General features: G+C 40.9%; 1 protein-coding gene across 2 annotated transcripts in view; it reads left to right on the top strand.

The window, feature by feature from the left end:
* Positions 1-1,974: 1,974 nt before the first annotated feature.
* MOCS1 (molybdenum cofactor synthesis 1) overlaps positions 1,975-21,393 on the top strand; it is a 29,299-nt gene continuing 9,880 nt past the window's right edge. For both annotated transcript variants that reach the window (XM_030447472.1, XM_030447473.1), the window contains exons 1-7: positions 1,975-2,078; positions 8,687-8,819; positions 9,449-9,616; positions 14,225-14,389; positions 19,175-19,236; positions 20,480-20,591; positions 20,920-21,032. In XM_030447472.1, the coding sequence (XP_030303332.1) occupies positions 9,460-9,616; positions 14,225-14,389; positions 19,175-19,236; positions 20,480-20,591; positions 20,920-21,032 (609 nt within the window). In that variant the 5' untranslated portion in view covers positions 1,975-2,078; positions 8,687-8,819; positions 9,449-9,459. The remainder of the gene's footprint in view (positions 2,079-8,686; positions 8,820-9,448; positions 9,617-14,224; positions 14,390-19,174; positions 19,237-20,479; positions 20,592-20,919; positions 21,033-21,393) is intronic.

Here is a 21,393-nt window from a genome sequence, read left to right as displayed (position 1 = left end):
ACTTCTGGGAGTAAGAGGTTGCCTCTGGGGGCTTCAAAGCTGATTTTTTTCTTGTTTAATGGCACATGCCTGTGTCTGGAAAAATACCCTATTTAAAGTACAGGAAGACATTGCATTTCTTACCTTTCCTAATATGCTCACCCCAGCCACATTCTGCTAGTTTGCAGATCTGTGTCAGGCTTAACATAGTCCTTACCTATAACACCCATAGAAGCATAGAATGAGATCCTTCACTATAGGTAAGATTATTTACTAGAGAAAGATGGGGATCTTCTGGGTTTTTTTTAAACCGATGAGTTAGCAAATGATAATTTCTGTGTCTTTCTGAGGCTGTAACAAATTTTGATCACTATTCACTTTATATCTAATTAAACTTTCTTAGCAACTGAAAGATTCACTGAACTGAACAATTACTACATTTCAAATGAAGCTAATGTGCTCTTTGTGTTTCAGCCTTCATTATCGCTTGCTGTTCAATTAACTTCAGGAATTGCTTTAATTACAATTTTTCCAGTTCTACAAGGAGAAGTGATGCTTCATAAAGCTAAAGATACTCTGAATGTAAGCATCAAGCGTGCCTCTCCATCCTTTAAAAACTGTAATTAAAGCCAATATCTTGCCTTGTTTTCTTCTATACTGTTTTGATCTGTGTGTATGTTACCTGGGCATTATATTGGTGAGAATGGTTGTAGAATACTTGGCCACATCACAGCTGATTCAAGCCTGCACTTATTTTCAAGTGGCTTCAGCTTTGAGGAGCATAAAACCAAACCAGAACAAAAAAACTAAACAAAGCAAAACAGAATAAACACACTCACAAACCGGCAACAATGTTGCATTCACTTCCCTGTTAGTTTCTAATCAGTCTAAGGACTGAATAAAGTCTAAATGCTTAAGACTGAATTGGACTTGAGAAAGTGGTTTGCAACAGAACAAAGATTTAAGTATAACCTGATTAAGTATAACCTTATAACATCTGAATCTGTGCCAGCACATGAAACTGTCTCGAAATAAGGGGTGACACAAGCAGCTGGAAGGTACTGTTACTTACACCTCAATAAGGGAAAACACTGAGGGATTACACCTCTTCAAAGGACTGTTAATGTTTTTGTACCTGTTAGTTGCACTGACATGGTGATAAAGTGAAAGAAAATAAAATTATTATGACTGGAAGAGCTACCACAGAAGCAGCATGGTGTATAAAAGTGTGTATTCTTCTGACAGCTACAGCAGTACAACACCTGTACAGTTCTAGGGTTATGAGCAATAAAAGTCACTTAGGGACATGTCTCTTTTGGAGAAGTAGCTGACATGAATCAGAGAAGAGGATCCAGGGGATTTTGGGGCACTCGAGCCTCCTTTCCTGTGGGAAACAGCTACAGAACAAGTTCCTCAAGTCCAGGTCAGCAATGGGCACCCACGCTCTGCAGCCCCATAGCCCAGGGCAGGTGGCGGGGGGGCACTGGATGTGGCACCATCAGGCCCCGAGCCTCTGAAGGGCGCGGGGGGAGAGAAAATCGTCATTTCTATAGAAAAGTTCCCCAGCAGAGGACAATCGCGTTTCCTCGTCCTCCGTGTGTGAGTCTTTCTCCTGCCACTAACACAGCGCCCAGACGGGGCTGGCTTCCAGGCCTGGGCGGCTACACCTGCCTTCTGGAAGGCTGAGGCGAGGGCGAGGGAAAGAGGTCAACAGAAGCTGTCGGTGCCGGTTTCGTCCACCGCTGCTGAGGGGCGCCGGGAGCCCCTCCCTTCGCGGGACGGGTCGGTGACAGCAGCTCCCTCCCGCCCTCCGCCCGTGCGCAAAGGCTGAAGGCAGCGGACTACAACTCCCAGCGTGCAGCGGGGCAGCTGCGGCCTCTCTGATTGGCTGCTCCCTGCCCACCGCCCCCAGCCCTCCCTCCCCCGCCTGTCGGTGCGCGGTTGGTGGCGGCGTCGGAGCCCCCCGCATGGCGGTGGCGGTGGCAGCGGCCTGGGGGCGGCGGGGCGGCTCCGCGGTCCTGCGGCGAGCGCTGAGGGCGGCCCTGGGCCGTGCCTGCAGCTCCGGGGTCACCGTCAGGGCTCCCTCCGCCGCGGCTCAGGTGAGGCAGGGCGACGGGGGATCCGGCAGGGAAGGGCTGCGGGGCTGGTGCGGTGCCGCGGGGTGAAGGGGAAGGGTTTGGGGTTCGGGGCCGAAGATGGTGGCGAGGGTGGCGGCCGGTAATGGGAGGGTGCCGGTGCTGGGAGGGGCGGCGGGAAGTGCTTTAGGATGTTGAGTCCCAAGCCGGTGCCTTGCAGTTAAAAACCAAGGCAATTGTTTTGTTGGGAGGTGCTTGAGGAGTGCGGGAGCCGCGCAGGCTTCGGGGGTCCCTTCCACAGCTGTCTGCAGCTGGGGGTAACACAGCGGGGATCTGCTGGAACGGGGGAGACCCAAACTCTGCCGCTTGCTTTCTAGTAGAAATGCTTAATTTTGCATCCTGTCCCAGGCTGGGACAGTAATTTGTGCGGTCAGCATAACTTGAGTGTACAGATCGGTGGGGCAGTGAGCAAAACGTGGTCAGATATAATTCTGTGTCCTGGCTTTGTTGAAATGTCACCCTCAGTTTCAAAGCAGGCATGACCTGTAGAGTCATCCCAGCAGGGACATGGTTTATTGATTTCCTTGCATGGCTGGCTTTAGCAAGCAGAAAATAAGCTAAAGCCATTAGTGGCAATCTTTGCATCCTGAGAAGTGATCGCTTTCACTACCACTTATTTATTTACAGATAGTCAAATGGGTTCGTGTGTTGGTTTATTGAATGCTGACTTGGCTTAGGAATCTAGGAAGCATACTGAGTTTCTTTTGGGTTTGTTTTGTTTTGTTTTAAACCATGACCTTACTTACAAATTCTGATCAGCATTACTATTAACTGCTTTCTATTAATATTAAGCAGTTTTTACATACCTTCAGGAATACTTTTCTTAAAACCTACTGTCTTAGAGTATGAAAGTATTTGTTTCGTAATTCATTTAACAAACGAAAGTCTGATGACTTCCTGCCATCTTGTGTGCATGATGATACATGTTCAAATTATATTCTTGAATAAAAAATACTTGTATACCACTTGTATAGGATTATATATTTGTTACAAAGTTACGTACTTTCCAGTACAGTAGGAAAAATAATTTGTACTTTTTTTTTTGGTCAGAAACTGTAAGTTCAGTTGCAGAAACTAGCTTTTTGAAACAAAGGAGGAAAATGAGAGGACTCTTAAAAGTGGAGCATCTTGAGGGCAATAGCAGTATAGAAATTAACCTTTTTTTTTTTTTTTTCCTAAAGAAAAAGAAAAAAAAAGGCAGCTCTGCTTGTACCATTTCTAGTAAAAATCTCCAGCACCCTGATACATCTTTTCCTACCTGTCCATGTAGATCCTGTAATTCAGAAATAGCTACCTGAAGTTTTCTGTGGCCTCAAAGAAATCTTCACCACTGGGATAAAGGGCAGAGCCCAGCTTGTTCTGAAGGACCTCATATGGCCTTTTTTCTTGGCTGGTCATGTTTGAAGCTCTGTGTCTGGAGCTCCATTTTGTGGGTAGCTGGTCAAAGTCCCTGAGCAAGACTCTGTGTTCCAGAAGCTGGAACAGAATGCTGTTTGGGGTCAACTCTTGGGCACCAGCTGCCGAGCCCTCAGAATAATATTTGTTTTGGACTTCTCAGCTCAGACCTCATTCTGGCACTTAGCCTACTTAGACCCATTTCAGCCTCTGTGGTTGTCCAGCTTCCAGGTTGAGCGAGGACATTTTGTCACCACATCTCTACAGAGATGTAACACATTAGAAATGAGGCATGAAACAGAAGAGCTTCTGGTGATTTGTGTCCATGATGCTGGTGCAGCAGTGTTAGGTACTACAGGGAGGTTGCAGCACTGATGCACAAACCAAATGGAATTGCAGGGACAGAAGGAGTTAGCAGATGCAGGGGCAACACTAACAGTGTCATATCAGGTTGTAGTAGTCCCCAAGGCCTGTCCAGAAGTTTTTCCAGGCAATGCTGTTTCACAGTGCAAAAATATCACTGAGGATAAGGTGAAGGTGAAAGGCTAGAGAAAGTATAGTACTTGATTTCCAGCTTGATAAATAGGCAGGAGCTCTGTTCTCTTCCTCCTTGTGCTTAACTGAGCCTTTCCAGTATCTGCCATTTTGTGGCATTCCTGTTGGTTATTAATACCTCTGGTGATACTTTTCATTTGTGCTGCTTTGTTAGAAGAGTCCTTCTGGAAATCACAGGTGAATTGGCAGGTCTGAAGGGTTGACAGCTTGTCAAAATATAGCTGCTAGCTGCAATCATCTAAGCTCTCATTCTTTCAGCACTAGTATAGAACATAGGATTGACAGCCTGGAGAGTGAAACTTTTTTCATGGATCACATAAAGCACACTGTGTGACAGGGCATATTCCTCTGGTGCATAGAAGATTCTTCTGTCAGCTATGGAGAGAGGGGTGTGGGGACTTGGGGATTATAGCTGTCCCTTTTGAGTGAAAAATGTATGTGGTTGGGCATCAATACGTTAAAATACCAACAGCCACTCATCTTTTTCAACTGCAGGGAATGGATTAATCCTTTCCCTGTAGACTGAGAAGTGTAGCAGGCAGCCTTTGCTTTCTCCCTGCTTCAATAACTCTCACACAGGCTGTGAGTGACTAGAACCAACCTCACCCTGTTCTTTCCCTTTGGAAAAATCCTACTTACACAACTACCCGAGAGAGTGCTTCATTGTAGCCCTGTGTTACCAGGAAGGCAGCTGAGTTTACATCTTTTATATTTGGCCTTCTCTGTGAAACTGATAAAAATAGGAGTCAGTGCTGGGTGCAGTGGCAGTTCTGTTAATACAGGATCCATTCCCAGTGGAACTCAAGCTGATGCTTCTGAACTCCCCATGGGTGTCTCCTGATTCCTCCTTGCTGACATCAAACTGGACAGAAATTCAACCAACAGCTTAAAAATTCCATCTCCAGTCACTCTTCCTTTCCAACAAACCCATCTCTGTACACAAGTTGATGGAAAGAAGCTCTAGTAGCTCTTGAAAACTTTTTTCCTTTTCCTATCCCAATGCACACTATTTTTGCAGCAAGAGAGCAAATGTGGACACCACCTGTCTGCTGAATTTAAATGCTGTGTCCTGACAGTCTTAACACTTTAGAGTAATTAATGAAGGGAAGTATTATTCTTTCACTAAATCCTCTTAATTTAGTTTCCTTGTCTGTAAAGATGGATGGCAGATGAGGAACAGAACCACTGTCTACTGCATCCCACTCCAGCGGTGGCTTCTTGAAAATAGGAAATTACTTTAAGCGTGTTATTGTTCTTGAAAATAAAGTATAAAGCATCCATTTTGGCATCCATTAGGTGGAATCATTAAAGTCTCCTTCTCTTGCTTCACTTCTATCAGGGAGTACAACTTTTCTCTTCCTTTCCTTCCTGCAATGAGCACTTAAAAATGGGGAGGTGGGAGTCTTGTACAGTTCTGACTTACGTGGACTGGATAAGGGAGGTTGGTCCTCAAAAAGGTGCAAAAATGTGTTACTGAGAAAGAAACAGGAGATGAGTGCTCCTTCAAGAAGGATTAAAATAATTCTAATAAGCCTGGGATTCCTTTCCCTCTCAAATGCCAACACCTTTCCAAAATAATAGGAAGGAAAACATCAGAAACCTCATCTGGCCAGAAAGCAGTGCAGTTTTCAAGAACAAAATATTTGTGGGCTTTTTTTTTAGTTGAGAGTATTTAAAATATCTTCAGTGTTAATCTGCTCAGGGCTGAGTTTTCTAACTGGGGAGGAAGCAGAAATGAAGTCTGAGCATTTGGCTGGGCTCTTGTATTCTGAGAGCTCTCACAGTAAGTGCATCAGAGCCAGGACATCTAACAAGGCAAGCTCCCAACCTGGGGTTTCCTGGGGAAAGTAAAGCTAAAAAAATAAAAAAAAAAACGTCCCAGGTAGAGGTGCCCAGGCTGGAGCATTTCCCTAGGGCAATTAAATACTGGATGACTTGTTCTGCCTCTGCATGATGGAGACGAGGGAGATGCACGAATGTCTGTGAGTATGAGGAGCAGGTGTGGCTGGGGAGGGGTGGTATGTTATAGCTCTTGTCACTTTGGTGACAAGTGACAGCTCTGGTGCCACGGGGAGGGAAGACCAGGCCCAGGGAGTGTTGGTCTGGCACCCCTCAGCCCTCTGCTGTTGTCACAGTTCTAAAACAGAAACTGAAAGAGATTTTTTTTTTTTTTTTTCCTGGCAGAAGAGCAATTATGTGGAAAGCAGCACTGCTGTTTTATCAGGCATAAACAGACACTTTCTGTGCTTTGAAATCAGCCACTTCACCTTTCCTTTATCTTCTCTAACCCCTACCACTGCCAGGGATGTTCTTAGAGATCACCTTCTCTAACCCTGAAGCTTTTTATATCGAGTAGTGGATTGTTTGAAGGCTGGTGGAAAGATTGTGCTGCCAAGAAAGACTGCTCCCGCTTGTAAGTTTAGGAGCAGCCGTGGTGTTAGCACAGTTGGAGTTAAAATCTCTGCAGGTGCTGATGGCTGAAACTGGGGCCTCTTCCCAGGTAACCTTTGCTTCCAGGCTGATCTGATTGCCGAGCCTGTTCTCTCCACCCACTCCCAAATCTTTCTTACAAACGCTTTCAGAATAAAATATTTTGAGGAAGCATACCGGGGTTTTTTGACATTTTAGCTGGGCATTTTCAGACTTCTTGCTGGGGCTGCTTGGAAGTACTGGGCAGGATTAATGCCTGTGGTTACTGCTTGTCATGCCCAGAGCCAGGGAGTTGATGGCCATTGCTCTGTGTGTTTCTGCCATCCCACAGGCATCCTCCCATTCTTACCAATTCTAGCATGTCTGGAGGTTTCACAGGTCTGCTTTTACTAGATGGAAGTCATGACTTTAGCTCAGTTAAGCAGTTTGAAAACTAGCTAGTCTGGTGGGGTTTTTTGTTGTTTGGTTGGTTTTTGTTGTTGTTGTTGTTTGTTTTGTTTTGTCCAGTTCCTCATTCTACATCTTTAGTTGATGTCTAAGCTTTATTTAATCCTTTTCCTGCTGCAGCCTATCAAAAGTAGCCACCATCATTTTGGCTTGAGGCACAATTCTGCACCTGATCATTTCTCTCCTCAGTTTTTAAACTCTGTGAACACCATGTATCCAGAAATGTTTTCATATGTGCTCTTTCACTGTGGATGAAGTTCAGTGTGTGTCCAAGAGCCTTTTTAGCTTTCTTCTGTATTTGTTTTAGCTGGCTATTAAGTGTCCACACGTGGTTCACTAACCAAGGACACAGTGAAGGTAGCTCCTTAAATTATTTTGATCCTGTTTTCCTTGTTTCATTTTCTGATGCTATGCAGCTGACTTCTGTCAGTTATTAATTTGGCCTCCTATCAGGTGCCAGTTTAGCTGTGATATAGCAGATATAAAGACAACATACTTAGGATTTAGATCTGTTGTTTGTGAATATTTCTATATAGTACTTGAACCAAGTATCCACCAGCTGATTAAGGTATTTTGGTAAACTTTTGCTTTCCTGCCATACTGTGATAAGTGTTGGTTCAGTGTCAGTGAAACTGGATGTTTCACTGACATTATTGAAATACTTTCCAAAAAGAACAGAGTGGTTTCAGCTGTGCTTTACAGGTGTAGAAAGATAGAGATACAGTATGGTAATTTGAAAGTCATGGGTTTTTAAAGACAATGGGATTCCCAGGGTTTAGACCCAGCTATAATCAACAGTGTTCCGGTGCTGACTGTAGTGATATTTTAAAGGTGCTTGTCATAAACTTGAGCTGTATTTATTTCCAGCATCAGCTGCTAGTTTGGGGTATTTCATTTATACCTGAAGTCATCAGCCCTCATTTTGGAGGGCAGATGATAATCAGTACTTCCTAAAAATTATGTTGCTCTAGAATATGTTGGTGTGATCTAAAAAAACCCAGAAGTGTAAAAGAAATCACTTTTAATATTCTCTTCATGACAGCTAATAAAAACATTATTAAAATTCTAAATCTTTTTGTGCAGGCATCTACAGGATCAAACATTCCTCTTCTAGTCCCACTCTGTCCTATATTATTTTTCATCTTTTCACTGAGACAAGATTCTTGGAAGTATTTTGTTGTGTAGATTTAGTCAAGATGACTTTGTTGGAAATGTTCTTGAAACAGACATCATGAAACATAATTTTACAGAGCAATAATTTGGTTTTGCAATTAACAAGGTGTTATGTCTTGCATCTGAAAGTTGGTAAGGATGCACTCAGAGATGCAGTGTTTCATCAACTTTTAGTTCTTTTGCATTGAAGTACAAGGAGGGACCCTTCTATATGATTTATCTGTAGTGAGATTGGGTGGTCCTGAATCATTGATTCTGGAAAGTGAAGACATATGGAATTGAAAAAAATCTACCTTCTCTTCTGCACAAAAGCCTGAATCACCTGTGGCAAACAGGCTGCATCTTAAAATGCACAGGGAGCACTGTAGTACGACTCCATGGAATTAAGTAGGGTATGAAACGTAGTAAATGGCTGGGTTTGACCATGACAAGTCATGGATTTTTCCTGTGCACCTGTCTCCGTGGAGAAAAATGGAACAGTAATTATTAGCTGAGTTCAAAGTTAATATTTATACAGCAAGTTGATAGAGTGAGTATTCAAATATTGATCACTTTGATTGTTTTTGTTACAGGAACTGCAAAGCTCAGGAAGAGGACGCTTTCTCCTGGAGCACACTGCTCCCTTCTCTGCTTTTCTGACAGACAGCTATGGGCGTCAGCACAACTATTTGAGAATTTCTTTGACTGAGAAGTGCAACCTCAGGTGTAAGTGTCTGATTGCTTTCTTGCACAAAGCTTTTATGCACCCCATTGTGCAAAAGCCAAGAATTGAGTAAAGATACTTGCTGCTGTTTTGGTCCTGTGCTGTTTCCTGTCTTCACAAAGTAATGGTAAAGGGCAGAGAGAGACTGATGTGGGCCTGAGCTGCTGGTGGGATGGGAAAGCAGGAGCAAGCCTAGGGATCTGCCAGAGATGGGTGGAAGTGTCTTCATCAGAGTTGGTGTGGCTTGGATGATGGTGCTGGTGGATGTTTGAAAGCCATATCTGAAGTGTGTGATAAGCATGAGAGCTTAATAAGCATGCTAAGCATTCCCACAAAGTTTGTGGAAACATCCTGGTGTTTGCCAGCCCAGGCTGGTGTCTCTGAATGCAAGTTAGGTAGAGATAAGATCATTTTGTCTTTCATTGCAATAGATCCAATTTTTGAAACCCACCAAATGAGTCTTGGCCTTTCTTCTGAAGCAAAACAGGAGGTTGATTGGTGATTGCTTGTAAGATTTGGTGTATGGTCTTATTTGTGTTTCAGAAAAGCAGAATTGTTTGACATCCATTAAAGACAGCTGCACATGGTGCATTTTGACTCATCAACATTATTTCTGTATTCTTTGTTTCAGGTCAGTACTGCATGCCAGAGGAAGGTGTTCAGCTGACCCCTAAATCAGAGCTCCTTACTGCTCAGGAGATAATCACCCTAGCAAGGCTGTTTGTGAAAGAAGGTGTAGAGAAGATCCGACTGACAGGAGGAGAACCACTTATCCGTCCCGATGTGGTTGATATTGTGGGTAAGTTCCCAATAAATAAACTGTGTTTCAATATGACTTGCTTTAAATGGACCCAAGAACTACACTTATAATTGCTTCTAAAACAGTCTAGCAACCTGAAGAGTAATTATACATTAAATGACAGTGCTTCTTCCCAGCATGGTGAAATGTAAGATAGATAGATAGTTCCTTTCAAAAAACTTCAATTTCTGCTCTCCTGTTTGGGTGGAACTTATGTCTCTTCATATTGTAGCAGCTAAACTTAGCATTGCTCTCATATTTTACATCTACTACAATAGCTTGCAATAGTGAAACCTGGGGGTGAAAAATCAGTAATTGATGTGAAAAAGTCTTCACTGGAGAGGAACAGAAGATACATGCTTACAAACAACACAGGTTTTCTTTGTTTGTTTTTTTGGGGGGGGGGGGAGGGAGGAGGTTGTTTTTGTGTCTTTGTTTTGTTTCCTTGATAAAAAATGTCACTTGTCTGTGTTTAAAAAGGAATGGTGGAAATGTCTATATATTTACAGTTATTGATGAAGACTATTACTTCAGTGGAATATAAGTTATAGAATAATTTTTAAAAGTCTGTCTCCTTCAATTCATATTGTTTTGACTGACTGTGCTTGTTTTTCTTGAGCCAGGTACTTTTTTCAATGTCCAAAGTCTTGTATGGTGTGAACATTCCAAGAACATTGTGGGATAGCAATATATTAGATTAAGGCCATGTAGGTGGGTGCACTTTGTAGCATAGGTATATGAACTTGTCTGTTTCTGTTCGTATAGTCTTATAAGTTTATAGATGGAAAAAATATGGCCGCAGTGAGCTTGGGTCTTCAACCTTGACTGTGAGGAGTCCTGAAACTGCACTAATTTAATCTTTTTTTGAATTCTGGAATGCCATTCTCTAGGACATTTTATAAAGCTTTACAGTTCAGCATATATATTGACATGAGAATTATTTTAAATTAATATTGTCATCAGTTCAGTGAAGAACTTTCTTTCCTAGTGTATCCACCTTTTTGATAAATCAGTGGTAGCTGATGGCTTTCTGTACTGGGTGCAGCTACTCTGATGTTGAGGTTGTAAGTTGAGTAGCCGGGTCAGTAAAGTAATTATTGTGTTGTTACAAGTAAGTGTTGTTGTTGGAAGGACAGAAAGATTTTATTTGTTTATTTTACTGTAGTGATAGAATTCTCAAAAGTTTTATTTCTGTGGCTGAAAGAGGGAGACAAATCTTTTTGAACCACTGTCCTTATTCAGCCTGTGTTCTTGTTCACAGCTGAACTTTGATAGATTCATAGTGATAATTTTAATGGAATACATGAGAATAGTGATCTTAGGGCAAAGGTAATGGATGTTAAGATGATTATCATAGAATCATAGAATAGCTGGGGTTGGAAGGGACCTTAAAGATAATCTAGTTCCAACCCTCCTGCAATAGCAGGGACACCTCCCACTAAATCAGGTTGCACAAGGCCCCATACAACCTGGCCTTGAACCTTGTCCTGTACAAGGCTGTGTCCTGGCCTAATGCAACCTTGTCCTGTTACTTTAGTTCATTCTGTCATTAATTTGTATTAACCTAGCTGGGCTTTTCTAAAGCATCTTGAACACTGGCAAATTAAGTCTATAAACACTTCTTGTCTTGACTTTGGTGTTATTCTATAGTCCACAAGTTTGGGATCAAGATAAAAGTCTTAAAACTAAATAGATGACAGATAATAACTATGGGAAAATTCATTGGGAAAACAAGCCCAAAAACGTCTTCTGCAGTCTTGATTTAGGCACCTTTATTGAAGCCATGTTAACAAAACGTGCTGCTTTGGGATGGTATAACATTAAGGTGGATTTCTAGGTGATTTATAGAAGATGGCTACAAAATTGCATAGGATTGATATTTAAGTTAGGCTAGTTTTCAGCAAACCTTTCTCTTAAACTGGCTGTGAAATATATAAATGCTGCATTACTATTACCATGTATTTCTAATACTCGAGCTCAAGTTTTGTTGCTTCAATGTTCAAATGTGATGGAAGCTACAGTAGGAGACCATGTTATTTAGACACTTGCTACAGTTCTTTAGATTATTTCAAGTCTTGTAATGTATGCACATGCATAAACTGAGTCAGCAACTAACACTTGCTGAAAGCTAAATCATGTCCTATGGACTGCTGAAAACATGAATTTGAGACTCCTGTGAAGCAGCTGGAAGTGGAATATAGAATCCATCTCCTTTCGGATACTCAAATTTTAAATTAGCACCAGATAGAAACTATGTGATAGCTTTTTTATTACGAGTCTGAGAAGTACACATCTGTACTGACAAAACAGTTTTCCATGGGGCAGGGACTGATGGTTGGGCAACTTTTAAAACAACATTCATATTTCAAGGGTGAAGTAGTGCAGGACAGGCTTGTTAATTCATGTATTAGGATGAATTGATGTTAATTCATGTACACACCTTTTTGGGACTCAATAAGAAGTACATCTGAGGACATGATCAGGGTAGAATATGTAAGGAAGTTGTTTATTTAAGACGATGCTTCTGGTTGTAAATGAAAACTTAAATGTAAACATTTACATGATGGCTTGAGCCTGGAATATAAGCTCTTAGCTTCATGCTATTGAATTATGGCATCTGTTCATCCTGTTCTACTTGATGGTTTTATGAGTTGCCTTGGCTTGTGCTGATTGTTGCTAAATCAATGACCAAAGGTCAGCAAACAGACACTGTACAGGTATGAGATGAGTTACAAAGTTGCAAAATCTTATTAATTCCTTTTGAATTTAAAAATCAAAAAAAAAAAAAAAAAAAAAAAAAAAAAAAGCGCAACTGAGGCAACTGTGACTGTAACACTCTTAGCTTGCACAAATAAGGCAGAATGGACTAACTGGTCCTTTTGAACTTGTGTTAGTGTTAAAGCTCCATCCAGAATTTCTCATAGTTGGTTTCTATCCAATTTGTTATTACAGGTGGTTCCACTTATTAGTTTTTCATATCCTGAATCTCATCCAGTCTGATGAGGAAGAGGATGCATTGATAGTAGCTGCTGCCTGCATAAATGACCTAATCAATTAGTTTAAAAATTTCTCTATTTTAGGCTGCAGTGTGGCTTTGGCTTTATTCAATACCTGTATGCATTTTATGTTTCTAGCAATGAAGTCTGTGTGGCAAGTAGCATTTTTTTTCTCTGTTGTTAGGATGTTAAGCATTTTGTGCTTTCTGAGGCTGTAAATAAAAGTAGTGGTGGTGTTCCTATGCTGTCCTCTGTCTGCAGTGTATCTGATGGTCTTACAAAGGCTCAGCTCCTAGTGGTAGTTTGTGTTAAAAAATCTTAGACAAACTTGGGCCAATAGCACTCATCCTCTAGGAAGAGGTTATTCCTGGTCAGTGGGAAGGATTTTTAGAGGTTAATGCCAGAAAAATGTAGCTCTTACTAAAGATTGCTCTTTCAACCCAACATCAGATTCCAAACCTGTCCTTTACAGGACATGTTGCAAAATGCTGCTGCTTTAACCTTCAGCATATTTAGTGTGACCCAGCTTGTCCCATTCCAGAGCTTTGGGCTCAGTTTAGGGTGAATATTTTGAGAATAGCTGGGAAATGAGATAAAGCAGATGTAAAGCCCTTATCAACATGAGCAGAGGAAGAAGGGACTATGAAATATTTGTGCTGTAATTAAAGCTGCCTCAAGAGTAAGGGTTCTTCAAATATTTCTTAACTAATTAGGGTGGAGGCTATGAGAGAAGGGAGGAAGAAAAAAAACTACTTTGCTGCAGCTCTTCTTCTGCAAGTGCTTTATGTTTTGGGTTTTTTTTTTTCCTATTTGTTATTGTACTGATAACGGGAGGCTTGAAAGCCTGCCCTCTGGAGATCTGGTATGCTGAGGATTTCTGCATTTGGCTTATGAGAAGCCAGCTATTTTCTAAATCTTCATCTCATTAACTGTTTCTTATGTGGTTTTCTTTTGTTAGTCATTTTTTGTGTCTTGCATAAGCCCTCTTCAATTGGCTGGGCTGCCACTGTGGGTAATGAAAATATTCCAGTTGTCAAGTGCAAGTGGTTTGTCCCTTGGATATTGTTGCCTGGGATTCTCTGTAATGTTGACCTTTTTCTGTTTAATTAGGACTGTATGTGGTATTTCGTTCAGCAGTTTAGAATCAGGACTGCTGGCAGTGACCTCTGGGTTAGAATGTGTTTTTTTTAAAGCATAGTAAGATAAATGTTGCTAGATAAATGCACCTGGGTCAGGTGTCAGGTGTGGAAGGGAGGGCTTGTTCTTCATTGTTATTGCAGATCATGGAATTCAGTTTGCAAAGCTAGATTGATGAAATGAAGGTAAACAAAGTCACAAGGCCTTCTTCCAACAATAAAGTAGCTATTTAAGAACAAAATTGTTGTGCATTCTTTACTGCCAATTTTTCTTGCAAGAAACTACTTCATACCTTTTGAAATGAATTTGTGCTTAAATGGGTCTTTCACACCAATACAGCCAGAAGGCTGAAGCACTGAAATGCCCACATTTTCCTTACTCAGTGATTTTTTTTGTTTCACAAATCATCTTTTGGGCTTTATGGGTAACTTAGAGGTGAATTACTTCTTGTAAAATATTCTTTTTATTTTCCTAGGTCAACTGTACAAGCTAGAAGGGCTGAAAACCATTGCTGTCACAACTAATGGGATCAACCTAGCCAGACTGCTGCCCCGACTGAAGGAAGCAGGACTAAATGCCATCAACATCAGCCTGGATACTTTGGTTCCAGCTAAATTTGAGTTCATTGTCCGGAGGAAAGGTAAGGCAACGGTGTTACTACTTGCACTAATGTTGTGAGATATGTGGTATGTCTTTCACACTTGGTTGATTTGGGAGGGGAGTGAATTGCTACCCTTCTGAGGCTACTAGCCATCGTCTAGACTAGCTTAGTTGATAGTGACTCTTCTTTCTACAACTCTTAGGCAGATAGAGCCCCTTTAATTGTAACTGGTAGAGTAGCAGATGCTCAGTTTATCACAGTCAGTGGGACTGGGACTACAGCTGCCAGTAACTGGATGGTTACTGGTCAGTCATGGATGTCAAGAGGATTCCAGATCTTGCTTTGGTCTTGTTTGCTGCTCTTCTTTAATACTATTCAAAAAACAGATGTTCCTGCTATAGCAGCTGAGGGCTGAGATGCCACAAGAACTGAACTTCTTGTCTCAAATAGCAGCAGTTCCTGGAAGCTGTTGGGCTATGCTAGCAGTGGTCTCACTTGTCATTAATGATGTTCCCTACCTCTGTTACTTTTTAACTGAGATAAATATAAACTGTTCCTGAGGTCTTTTGAGGAGGGATTCTAGCTTTGTAACTTTTCTCTGATTCTCTGAATAATCCCGAAGAAAGTTTCAAAAATGCTTGGATGTGTACAGTTTACTGCATTCTTGTTTAAAAGAATCAGATTCTTGTTTAAAAGAATCCTAAAGCTCATCCTGAAGTTCAGCTTCATGGCTGGGCTTCCTTACAGCCTAGAACTTACTCATCTTGTTATCACTCTCTTTCTGCCCAGTAATGAAACTTGGCAGTCTGTCAACTTCTAATTCAGCCAAAACCTCCAAGTAGCCACTAGATGGTGCAACAACGTAAGGTAAACCTAGGGCAAGGCTGTAGAAATCTGGGATGCTGTGAGAAGGAATTTCAATGTCTGAATCAGTCCGGTATTAAACTGAAGTTATGCTCACGGTTGCAGAAAGGTGTCCTTGTCTACAGTCTCTCTGGGAGCACTTCTTCAGGTTTCCACATCATGGTGCAGGAATCTGCTCCTGTCATAAATCTGACTGGAGCTTTAAGCATTCCAGCATGGGCTATTGCATTAGTCTGGTTGTGTCATGGCACAGCTGCTTCCAGAGAAGTATCTGGGAATATCTAATCACAAACAGGTGTTGACTGTGTTCTTTCCTTCTCTTCTCTGCATTTGAATATTACCTGGTTTTTGACATTCACTTCCTTTGCTACTGAAGAGGCAGACCTGATCCTCCAGCTTCCTGAATTATATGGCCACAGCTCTTCATATCTGATTGGAAGCTCTTAGGAATGTGCTGCTCATAAAGTAAATTCAGAGTTATTGGGGGATAAGGGTAACATTTATTTATATAAATGTTCTCTTCCAGTCTTCCTCATTTCAAAATAAAAAGGGTCTTCAACCACAAAGGGAGAAGTTGCTCAGCTGAACAGCATTAAGAATGAAAAGGAAGTTTCTATGACTAAGTATTTTTAAGGAGGAGAATAAAGGCTCCAAATCATAGATTTTTTTTTTTTTTTTTTTTTGAGTGGAGACCAGGTAAAAATAGGAATTCTGAGGTTTTGGTTTGGGTTTTTTTTCCTTTTGCTAAGGGTTGAAATTATGTAAAAATACTTTGTTATTGTTATTGAGGGTTTTTTATTTAATAGGAGATTTCCAAGTATGGAATGAGCAGAGAATAAAGTGCCTGCCCTACTGTGCTACCCTGTCTCCTGTGGCAGTTCCAGAGGCAACAAGATATAGCTCTATTAAGGTGAGAGGGATTCCTGGTCTTAGACTTCTCCAAGCTTTCTGCAGGCTGCTGTCTTCCATGGCAACTAAAGGCGGTATCTGATTGTGGAGCCTGGAAACAACTTTTCTGCTCCTCTGGAAACTCATTCTAGGATTTTAGGAATTTTGTATCTTTGCTACAGGTGACCTGCATTACACCTGCTTTTATTCCCAAATGGAATAGAGGAAATGACTGTGAGATGATCAGAGGCTGCACTCGTGTGGAAGCACATTAAATGACCATAATATTACTGCTTCCACCTACCACATTCTAAAGGATAACCCAATGAAAAGTACTTTTTTGTAGATAGCCAATCTAACCTGTTTCTCAGTCTGACCTTTCTTTTTTGCTCAGTACAAGGAAATTAGGATAATATTGTACTGTAATTGAATCACATCAGCTGGAAGCCTTTCTTCTTGGTAGGATGAAGTGTTTGGAAGTGTTATCCAGCATAGGATTGCTCTGCATGTGTCTAAGGTTCTCTGTGCTTTCAAGTTGTCATGAGTTATGCTTCAGAAGAAATCTAAAATGATGAAAATACTGAAATTTTTCATTGAGTGGAAGAGGAGAAGACTTGTCATGTTGAAGTGTAGAACAATAACTTAGAGAAAATCTGAGCCTTGGCAATATTTCCTGACACAATGACATCCAGTGTTTGTTTCTGCTCTAACATTTTTAAATGTTTTGCTTTTACTTCTTTTGTTGTTCCATTACCACACAAGGACTTTGATATAGAGGGGATGTTTCATAAGTATAACAATACAAATGAACTCCTAGCAGCTTTCCTTATGGAAAGCAAAAACAGAAAACAGCCTCAAAATATGCAGTTACAGATTATTATTTTTTTCTGTAACAGATTATTATTATAAATAATCACCCTTCCTGGAAAAATCATTTAGTGGAAACAAGTGCGTAGTTTTTGTTAACCAGAATAGCTTTTTGTTGTTATTGTTTCTAGAGATTTCTGGTAACTGTTCTAAACTTTACTCTTGTTGCAAATGTGTCAGGATGTGAGAAGCAGAACTGGGAAGGACATTGAGTTAGATGCATTGTAAGCAGTAATGCTGTTCCATACCTCTACAGGGAGCTGAGCCCAAGCATGCAAGTATTCAAACATGCAGAGTTTTTGATTTGCTGCTTGCTGGTGATTGCTTCCTGGTTGTTTTAGTTATGTTTCACCTTCTTGCAATCCTGAAGTTGCACATAAGGCTTTCTGTTGCAGAGGTTTTTGATTACCTTACAGCAGTGTGTCATTATCTCTGTTGCTACAATCAGCCTTGCTTAATTGGAATGAAAGCAACAACCAGTGCTGTGATGTGAGCTTCGTGGGCACATACAGAACAAGTTAGGTGGTGAAGGACAAGGGTGACAACTCATAATTTCAAACAGTTTTTTGCAAATGATGCCACTGTCCCTCCACCTCTCACTGTGCAGCTAGGACTAGCATTAGGACCAGCTTATAAAATGGTTAACATTATCTACTTTCCTGTGTCCATGCTTAATCATGCCTTCATCAGCCAGAAAGTGAACATTTCACATCTCTCCTTTGTTTTTTGATCTTAAACACATCCAATACTAAGTAAATATACACAGAATATTATTGCACTATTGCTTATTTCTGGTAAAGTTCCTTCTGGTAAAGGAGGTATGATCTCTTCACTAGAGAATCTCAGATTCCAGTAGTTAGGAGATAGGGAAAAGAAGGTGATAGACCTACACAAGAAAATATATGGCTAGGAACAGTACAGGGATTGTTAGCACAAGCTTCTGGAAAAATATTGCCCTTTTGCTAGCATGTGTCAAGTATATGCTGATGAAGACCTGAGCTTTGGAAGAAGAAACTGAGTCTCATATGGTGTTTGTCTCATACCTGAGTTCAGTGTGCAGCTGGCAGCTGAGCACAACCAGCAAGGAACCCCTCAGATCTTGGCAGCTTGCTGTCTTGTTCTTACTGCTATCACCTTGCTACTCTGCCAGCTGGTGAGTGTGGCAGGGAAGGAATAATGTGTCAAATCTAAAATTGATACCGTGATGAAAGAGCTTTGTTTAAAGTTGACAAAAGGTGTGGATTCAATTATATGATTAAGAGGCATTCTTAAAGACTTTTAAAATTCAAAAATTGCATTATTTTTCTTCCGAGTTTAAGTGTTACATATAGGGATGAAGATGCTTGCCATAAATTAACTATATCTCTGTGTCTGGGAGCAGCTGACAAGTGTGGACCAAATTAAATGGTAGGGTGAGGCTGGGCACCTCGTTCCTTGAAGTCACTGCAGTTTTTGACATCTTTAATTTGTTTTCAAGGGTCAAAGGCCAGCTGAATTGCTTTCCTAAATTCTCTACACCCAACCTCTCTTCCTCCATTGTGCTCACCAGTTTCACATGCTTAGTCATAAAAATGATGATATCATAAGATGCTGCCTGTGATCTTCAAACTAATGGATAGTAGTTTTGAGAAGCCAATTACATCTGTTGCCAGGGTGGAAAAAGGAATCAAGGAGTTTTTGTTTGTTCCCAACCTCACTCCCCTCCACATACACTTTAGAAAGATCCTTTTAAAATTCATTTAGTACTCTCTGACTCAGAACAAAGAGTTTCTTCCATTTTAGTAATGACACATGTCATTATTATGAAATAAATAGTATTATTTCTTCACTGGGTCTATAAGCACTTCACAAATGCTTTCCACTCCCTTAAAAGAAGAACATAACACAAGGAAAAGCGAAGTGGAAAATCATATGCTAATGCTACCTGTGTGTTCAAAGATGCAGAAAAGCATTCTAGTATTTTTGATTACCAAAATACCAGTTAAAAAAAATATCTCAGTGACTTAACCACAGGAAAACTTGTAGCCCGTGTGGGGTACTGTGTAGTACTGAAGTTTCTTTACTTGCATATCTTTGCACTTGCAGCCCTGTCCACCAAATCAGATTAAATTTTAATTGTCCTCTTTTTGTCTTGTATTTAATAACCTCCTTTTGCATTCCACTTTTAAAGGAGAAACATAAATTTTTATTCCTTTTTTATGTTAGGTTTTCATAAGGTAATGGAAGGAATCCACAAAGCCACTGAACTTGGATACCGTCCTGTTAAGGTAAAGCCAGTGTTTATTTACTCTGAAATTGTTGTATTTTACCGTAAAGGGTGATAAAATTTACAGCTCACTTGATGAAGAATTTATTATCCTCCCTCCTGTGAATGATTTTTGGAAAAATGAAAAAAAATTCTGCTTCCTCAGCCGAGGGTGCAGACTCACAGTGCCACACAGCCTGTTGATTGCCTGACTGCAGGCTGCTCTGTGCTTGCTGCTTCTTAACCCCTCTATTGATTTGGCACTGACCCAGCTGTGAACTTGGCCAAGGGAGTTAACAGGCAGAAAACAACCCTGCAGAAGGACATTAATTTTTTCCTGATTTATCTCCTTCAGCTGCTTACAGGAGACCCTGATGTGTGAGAGAGGGGAATGGAGTCCTCCTTTGGGGGTGCAGGAAGATCAACTTAGCTGTAATGCACCACTTCACCCTAATTCAGCTGTTTGCAATTCTGCAGCTGTGGTTCCCTTCCTTTTCACCAGTGTTTTGGAAGGTCTGTTATGTGTAAGTGGTAGGCTATAAAGCTATGAAAAATGTTTGAAATCAGACTTGGTTTTTAGCCTTTTCTGAAAGATGTTAAGATCATCATACATGATGCTCAGATAAACAAGTCTGCCCTGCTAACAGGGAGTGTTTTAGCTGCTGCCTAGTTATCTCTTGTTCTGCAGATAAAGCACAGAGGACCTGAGGCTCCAATGTAAATATTGTTTATGAGGAATGTGTGGAAAACTTGGTTTTAACCTCTTTTTGGAGGAAGGTGGAGATAGTTACCCTGCAGCATATGCTTATAAAATGTACTGTGGACAATTCCTGGTCTGGAATTTGCCTCTGATCTGCCATAAAGAGTGTAAGAGAAGGTACCCTGCCAGAACTTTTACAGAAGCCATACAACATAGGACTGGGGAGTGGAGCTGTCTTTTTAGACAGTAGAAAGTGCCCTATCTTGGATGGGTAAGACAATGCCTTTGTTACCCAGCTTTTATTAGTTATCCATTGAGCAAGGCAGCTTTAACAACTTTAATTAGGTTGGATGCAAAAACTTACAGTCAAGTTTGGCAGAAATTAGCATTTATGCCATTGCAGTTCAGCCAGCTTCTTTCACAATCTTTTCTTTCTTTCCAAAAAGAAAACAAAGTTCTTTTTATCTGTGTTGCCGCCTTCTGCAAGGACTCTGAAACCTTGTTTAAGAGAGTAGAAAGTCATATTCTGTCATACACTAATTTCAGGTGCCTGCTTTTCCTGCAGGTAAACTGTGTGGTGATGCGAGGCTTCAATGAGGATGAACTGCTGAGCTTTGTGGATTTCACAAAGGATCTGCCCCTTGATGTGCGGTTCATAGAATACATGCCCTTTGATGGTAAGAAGTCCTGCTTGGAGATTCTTCATGGCATAGTGTGTGCCTTGGACATGGGAAAATCTGGCTAATGGTTATTCACCCTGTGGGCTTGTTTGTGGAAGTTTTAGTGAGCTCTTTTGGGGATTTAGGAAATGCTTTAAGTTTCGCGTTATATCTTTTGCGGTTTGTCTGTCTTCCTTGGATAAAGTAGAAAAGGATTAGTAGCAGGTTTAGGATTAGGATTAGTTGGGGCTGGGACACCTACAGGGAAAATTTGAAGTGATGGTTCTCTACTAATTAAAAAAATAAAATCCACAAACTGAAGTCATGTTGGTCTTGTTAATTCTAGGCAATAAATGGAACTTCAAGAAGATGGTGAGCTACAAAGAAATGCTCGATACTATTAAACAGCGATGGCCTGAACTGGAGAAACTGCCCTGTGAACCTTCAAGCACAGCCAAGGTAGGGTTAGAAAAAGAATCTATAATATGTCCTGATTCTTTCCCTGGCTGAAATCTCTAAATTCTCCCAAGTTCATCGTTTATACTTGACAAGCAAAGTGAAAAATACTGAATGTAGTAACTCCAGGGTTTTGATCAAGATGCCTGCATTACTGATAAAAAACTGGTCATAGTCATTACCTTTAGAACTGCAATGTGTTCAGTAGATGCCTCAGATCTAAAGAATGGCAAGCTTGTATCCTGTATTTATGACTTTTGAACCTTTTATCAGCCCATGTCTGTCTATGACTGCACATTAATAAGCCTGGGGAAACAGTTGTTCAGTGAACTAATAATATTGCTTTAGAGTGTGCAGTGTCTCA

This window comes from Calypte anna, chromosome 3 (genome assembly GCF_003957555.1).
Source record: "Calypte anna isolate BGI_N300 chromosome 3, bCalAnn1_v1.p, whole genome shotgun sequence".
Taxonomy (NCBI): domain Eukaryota; kingdom Metazoa; phylum Chordata; class Aves; order Apodiformes; family Trochilidae; genus Calypte; species Calypte anna.
The sequence above is the reverse complement of the archived record's forward strand: the minus strand, read 5'-3'. Positions and strand labels throughout refer to the sequence as shown.